At 42.0% G+C, this 7,164-nt stretch overlaps 1 protein-coding gene across 1 annotated transcript; it reads right to left on the bottom strand.

Moving 5' to 3' along the window:
* Positions 1-4,901: 4,901 nt before the first annotated feature.
* Positions 4,902-6,959, bottom strand: LOC147614994 (uncharacterized). The gene is made up of 2 exons (XM_086779834.1): positions 6,780-6,959; positions 4,902-6,203 (listed from the first exon to the last, which is right to left on the bottom strand). Exon 2 carries the CDS (start codon positions 6,181-6,183, stop codon positions 5,584-5,586), a length of 600 nt encoding a protein of 199 aa, XP_086635960.1. The 5' UTR covers positions 6,184-6,203; positions 6,780-6,959; the 3' UTR covers positions 4,902-5,583.
* Positions 6,960-7,164: the final 205 nt, after the last annotated feature.

Raw genomic sequence — 7,164 nt, 5'->3', positions numbered from 1 at the left:
TTATATTTCTAGGTACTATGAGCTAGGGACTATCGAAAAGGCCCGTGAGTGAGCAGGTGCTAAGCGTTCAGGTTGCCAATGAAGCCATAGGTACACCGATGAAGGAATGATTGGAAATTGGAATTCAAGCTAGATATTTTGGAGGGTTATAATTAGTGACACTATGGTTTCATTAAAGATTATTTTAAAGATAGCTGAATCTATAAAAAAAGAAATTTCATATTGGGTGTGAAAGTGGTGTGACTATCTTGAACTTTGCTTGAAGCACCGGCTAGGGGACCTGGGGACTCTTTTCCCTAGTACCCGGGGCAAAACATAACCAAATTTCTAAATGGATCCTATCAATACAGTTGTTGGGCAGTTGGTAACCCATGGGATTGGATGGGATTAGGGTGGACTGATGGATCCCTAAAATAAGACTCAATTCTATTATGTTACGATAGTTGAAGTAAATTCACCGATAATCCTTGTTCTATGGAAAAGAATCAACGGTTGTGCCTCTTGATGAGGAAAAAAGTGTTGGTCTCTATGATCCAAGTGCAAGTTCCTCCCTTGACCCGGCCATGTGACCTGTGGGTTTGGTTAGAATGTCAATGGGTAAATTTAAGACTCTTGACTACGTTAGAATAAATTTTTCTGGAGGAATCACCTGTGCTTTCTAGGCAAGGGAAGTTTTTTCCGGGTTCGGGTTTGGAAGAACCGAGGGATTAGTCTCTTGTCCAGATATCCATGCGCGAGGCCCCGAGTGAGAGGCTATGCCCTGCCCAAGAAGTGCTACTTCCGCCTCCTAGCACCTCCTACATTAGGAACTCAATGGAGTCTTCTTGGGCCCTTTTATTTGGCAGTTTAAGGAAGTCAAACCTTTTCTCTTAAGAAGAAACGTTTTCTAATTTGAAGCTTCAAAACGGCTACTTTATTCGAATTTGAATTTGGGGGGGAAAATGGAATTTAAAATCTAGCGGATAAAACCATATCATGTAACATATCTATGGAAAGCTCTTGATGCGTAGATCACGGATCTGTAATCTCCGCTCAGATCGGAGCTTGTATGTAGAAGTTATGGAGGTCCGAAAATTGTAAAATTGTCCCCCCCCCCCTTTTTGGGGGAAAAAGTGCACCCTTTGACCACTCTTACACCTCTCTTACAAACCAATGGTTTTTGCTTACATGGCGGGCTCCTATTTGTCAAAAAGTTAAACGTTTCCATAACCTCATGGCAAATTAAAGGGCCCAAGAAGACTCCATTGAGTTCCTAATGAATTCGATGCGCAGTGGGGGCAGGGATCTTTCATCAAAGGTCTGGGCCGACACCATCCAAGGACTGAAGGATGAAGTACTGGATAGCACAACGACATTGGTGGTCGCTCATTCAGAAGCCCAAGCCCTGAAAAACCAAGAGGAAGAAGAAGTTATGTGCCCACCAACTGGATGCCAAAGCAGCAATGATAAAAACAACAAAGGCCAGACTCAACAAGGTCTGGGATTAGGCGCTGTAAGCCCTGATAGAAATGCAGACAGGGAGCCGCATCAGCAACAGTAGCAACCACAGCAGCAACAACATTAGCCAGAGCAAACCGACAGGTCATTCATGACCTAGAGGAAGACAATGATGCAGACAGGGAGCCACAGCAACAACAGCAGCAACAATAGCAATAGCCAATAGGTCAGGAGTCCCCCAAAACAAGTGCTTTCAAGAAAGGGAAAGCAAGTGGAAAATGAAGACCAAAATCTGGCACAAGCACTAAAGGCCATTGCTTGGAAAGCAGAACACTAGGAAAAGGAGACAAAGAAGTTGACTGAAAGAAATAAGACGTTGCAGCACGAGTTACAGGATGCCATACCCTCCAAAGAATATGCAAATATATTGAGAGAAGCCCTCCAAGACAGAGACAAGGCCAAAGAGCAAGCAAAGGGATACAAACAAAGGGTTGAAAGGAGCACTAAATTTGCGATAGACGCCATCAATGAGATGAACGCACTAGAGTTCGAAATGTAGCATTGCATAGACAATGAAAATCATCTCAGAAAAGAAGGGCTCGGAGACTAGGAAGACTACAAAGCTGCACTCCATATACAAATAGAGGAAGCAAAGCAAGTGGCAGAAAGGGTACAACAAACCCAAAAAACAAGGTTACAATGGAAGTTAGAGCTAAGGGAAGCAAAGAAAGAAGTGACCAGACTCCAAGAAGAACTCGCAAAGGTAAAGGCCAACACTGAGCTAGCCATAGAAAGCACGAAAATGTTGTCGTCCCAAAGTACCCAAAGAGGAGCACGGAAAGCTATTGGTTGAGGTCTAGAAGTTACATGACACCAACCAAGCCCTACACAAAGAGAATAAGCACCTGAAAGGCCAATTGGTCCAATAGCTCAACAGTTCTATGGGCCAGCTTGGACAATCCATTCTTTGAAGCTTCACATGTGATGTTCTCTAAGTTGCTGAGAGCTAACAAAGAGCTACCACCATATTTTTAGAATGGAGGCAGAATAAAATCCATGCTTACTAGTAAACCTCTTCTTCTGGAACACCTATGCTCACAATTCCTATTCTCATAGACGCTGACGGAAAGGAGGATGCTTCCGCCTAGAATGCAACCACCTACAAGTGTCAATCTCTGAAAGTGGGGCACTGGAGAACCGGAAGCGAAAGAGGAACAAAGATCACCTTCAGATAATCGAGCAGAATATGAAGAAGCTGTACAAGTCAAGTGGAGGCCCATACCAATGGTGGAAAAGAAAATTCTAGGGCAGACCCCACTCAGACTGGTGGTAAAAGTTTTTAATCAGAAAACACCACAAACCGACAACAGGGGTCTGGGTTGCTCAAAAGAACAATCTGAAAAATTAAAGAGGATACAAAAGCACGCCACCTACTCAGATAATGTATACATTCCGGAGGACCATACTCCCCCAGAAATGTTTATTAGATTCAAAGATAAATTTGTCAGGGAAACTAGTTCAGGAGCAGAAGCTCAAGCACTAGGCAGGCTAGGTGTTGCGCCCAGTAGCTCAGTGGCAGCAAGAGGTGCAGGCAACCCACTCCACACGTCACAAGCACCATCTCAGTATCGCACGTGTGGAGGTGGTGAACTATATCCACTAGAGAGTCATTTCCAAGAACAAGAAGACTCAACGTAAAAAGGCAACGGGTCACTATAGATGAAGGAGAAGGAGTGAATACGGTATTAGACAAAAAGAGAGAGAGACACTAGGATAGAAGGAATGTATGAAGGGTGCAGTCATTGGATGGTCTCAACTGATAGTTAACAGTCTGTGTCATGAAGCTTGTTATAGTGCTAGTACTCAGGAAATGGTAGTCTATGTTAGACAATTGCTCTGTTTTAGTTTGCAACACTTCCAGAATGTAACTAAGAGCAATCTTACTATTTCACTATTTTTCCATGTTACTCTCAACACTAAGTGTATTAAGTATGCAATGTCTCTGTTTTGCTGAACATGTTGTGTACGCATGAGGGAGTGAGTGAGATAGTTTGTGGAGAGATACAGAGTGAGAACTGAGAGCGTGTGAGTGAAGGTTTGCTCAACAGAGTGGTGTTTAGTATGTCTCAGTGACCATTAGAGAGTTGGTGTTTGTACCTAGAAACTCTGGTGGGTGACTATATGTCTCCCACAACATTGCCCGATTGGTCTATCACCCCACACTATTGTCTTGCGATTCCGCTAAGAGGGAAATCAGTGAGAAACAGAAGATATGAGGGATAGTCTCTCGCTTAGCTCTACATCTCCGTTATAGTCCATCTCCAATATCAAGTTCACTAACCCTCTCATTTTTCTAGAGAGCCTTGAGAAGAATTAACTACATGAGACAGGACAATTTGAGGAGAATTAACCTGGACAATATTTTTGGAATCTGAAATTCAACTGCTTTCTATCCCAGTTGATGTTCCATCTAGTATAAAAGGGGATTAGGATGTGTTTAAGCACCACAAGTCTACATGCCATACCCTGTTTTGCACCCCTCTCCATCTTTACCTACTGCCATTTCTGGTGCTGACCAACTCCAAAGCCCCTTGGTATTCCTAGCAGTCTAAAAACTCTACCCTCGTGAATGATTTGGCACCCTTGGGAAGTACACAAGCACGGATCTAATAGCTCTCAAAGTGTGATTATGCTCAAAGTGTGATTAATATGAGACCCAAAAGCCAGACAAAACTGTTGAAGGCATGGTGTATGTCATCTCTGACCATGAGTATGCTTGATACCTCTGAGCTTTTGTTTATGCATGGCATCTTCTGTTAACCAACCCACTGAATTGGCAGATGTTGCATACAAGAGGAGCTGTAGGGCAGCCCTGACTTGAGAACAAATGGGGATGATAGCCGGCCATTTATTGCAACCTTAGCCCTTGCATTGCCAAATAGAGTTTTAAGAACCTAACCACTTTCAAAACATGTAGACAATTTTGAATATGAATTTAGAGTGTAGATACAACCATACCACAACCCTTTCAAGCATGTCACATTTCTGATTACCAGTGTGTTGTCCAGCAAATACAAGAATTAATTATTATTTTTCTTTACCCAAGTTTTCCAATTGGCCCATCTTTCATAATCAAATTCTTCTTGATTTGTGGGCTTTTTAAACTAAAAATATAAAAATTTCATTGATTTTCATCAAGGTTGTAGCCTTTTTTTGTGTAACTGGTTGTACAAAATACACTAAATGTCAGTTTGTTTCTTCTTCTTTTTTGCACTTGTGGAGTGTTCATGCAACTATGCCATGCATGACACCCCAAAACTGCAGGCAATACGAGGACCATACTAGCCCATAACAACACAATAGACTATCACTAATTAATCAAGAGTTACTGACAGAAAAGAGCTAATTAAGAGAAGGCACTAGCTGCCCACCATAGATCAAAAGCACATACTCATGAAGCTCCACTAGTTAACAACCATGAGAGGCCCTGGATAGTTTGAAACAGTACAAGTGAGACTTGCAGATGTTTTGAAAAGAAAGGCATCATGCTTGTAGAACAATCCAAAAAACCACTGCTCACAGCATAAATTTGATACATAATATGGTGACTAAAAGACTTTGTAGAGCCCTCTGGGATGGTATAATGAAAGCCATGTGGGGACCTTAACTTGCTTGATAAAGATCCTTGCCAAACCTTAAAGCTCTCAACCACTAATTGTTTCTTCTGTTTGGCATCACTAGCATGATAATCTTCTGTCCATCACTAGCTTGATAGCAGTGATGAGGTAGCTAAAAAAGCCAATAAACAGCTAGCACTGTAGATATAAGGATTAAAAAGATGGGGTAATGTTTATCACCTTAAAATAGTAATTAGCCAAAAAACCATAAAAAAGCTAGCACTGTAGATATAAGGATTAAAAAGATGGGGAAATGTTTATAACATTAAGATAGTAATTAGGGTATGCTTAATTTATGTAATCACTCAACAACAATACTAGCAACCATAGAGATTAGGTAACCTTGGAAGCTAATCCTTGCTGATCCAAGGAGCATTTGATTTGCATGAGTCGTCATTGATAGAAGATGTGTTGATGTGAGGAACACTTCCATAGATCATCATTCACAGATTGAACGTGATGCATCCTGCTAGCCATGGTTCTTGGAGTCTGTTTTGGACAATGGCAAGTCGGCAAAGTATTTGCTTGATGTAGCAAAGGTGGCCCCTTGGGCCATGCCAGAGAGATCGCCTGCGCCCTCCATGCTCATCATGCAGCTCACATACCCATCCCTGAGCTTCTTCAAGGGCCACAACAACATGGAAATCAAAGATCTCCTCTCGAACGCCTTCTTCCGCTTATCACGACCATGGCTATGATAAGCACCCTTCAATAGACCTCTGTGGAGAGAAGCCTCTGTTGAAGAGGCAGATGAGGCATTGGAAGAGGTGTTGGAGACATCAAGGGCAGTAGTTTCTATGGAAGAGAAGGATTCACTCTCTTCTAATACCCGTGGTAGCCTGTTGCTGCATGAAGATGATGAGGAGGAGGAGCTGCTCTTTGGATAGTAGCTCTCCCTTACTGTTAAGATGGCATCATACTTTGGTGATGGTGGGCACTCGGGTTTACTAGGCCAGATTTGATGAGGTTTCTGGCCTTCATCTTCACAAGCAGATGCAATCAAGGGTGACCTTTTAGGACCCATTTCGGTTGCAACCTCAGGCACCACTTCAGTCCCTGCAGAACTCATAGTTGAAATCCACACAAAACCTGCAGCAGCAAAACCTCTATTGCATGTAGATAAGCCCTTCACTAAACTGTCATTAATGATAAACCCACTGTAACTAAGCTCTCAGCTAGCTCTCCTCACGATGATAAACCCATGGATGTGGCCTCTTGTTAAATGGCAAGCCCATCAGTAATCCCTCCTGTACTCCCTGATCAGGACTTAAGTCAGCGGGGTCTTAGATGATAAACCCAATCTAACTAAGCTCTTAGCCGGCTCTGTTCATGAAGATATACCCATCGCTGAGCCCTCTTGTTAATGCTAAACCCATCAGTAAATCTCTCTTGTATTCTCTCACTAATCACAAACCCATTCAGATTAAGGTCTTAGCCAGCTCTCTTAATGACGATAAACCCATTGCTGAGCGCTCTTGTTATGGGTAAACCCATCACTAATCTCTCTTGCATTGTACACAAAAATCCTACGCAAACCTCTCTCCGTGACCACTGTCGCTGCCGACACAGTTAAGCTCTAAGCAAAACTTTACACCCATAAGCCATTTACGCTTTCTTTAACTACAATAAAATAATAAAAACATAATAATAAAGAATGCGCGTCACCATTAATCTCTTCTGCAAAGCCTCAGTTGCTGCAGCCCTTCATCCATGTGCTTTATTCGGTGTGGAAACAAAGCTCAGAATTCGAAGCTTACTTAGGATATAATACTCTATAATTCCAGCTTAATTACGAATACTACTGGTTATCTCGTTTAAGTACGTTGCAGTTTCCTAGGTCTGAGTCCTGACTGTTACGAACTCTGCATGTTTTAACTGCTGGATTATATTCTACTAAATCAAGCTAGTCATTGCTGATTATCCTTAATTAATCACTATTTTTGTAATTATATATATCAACTTTGATTTTATTTTACAAGAATTTGTAATTTGTCGTTGGTACAGACAATCACCGCTCACCTACTCCTCTCACGATTGTAATGTGTTTCAA

The sequence above is a fragment of the Cibotium barometz genome, chromosome 41 (assembly GCF_041138505.1).
Source record: "Cibotium barometz isolate CiBa-2024 chromosome 41, ASM4113850v1, whole genome shotgun sequence".
Lineage (NCBI taxonomy): Eukaryota > Viridiplantae > Streptophyta > Polypodiopsida > Cyatheales > Cibotiaceae > Cibotium > Cibotium barometz.
Note: the sequence above shows the minus strand (reverse complement) of the source record. Positions and strands in the feature narration are given on the sequence as shown.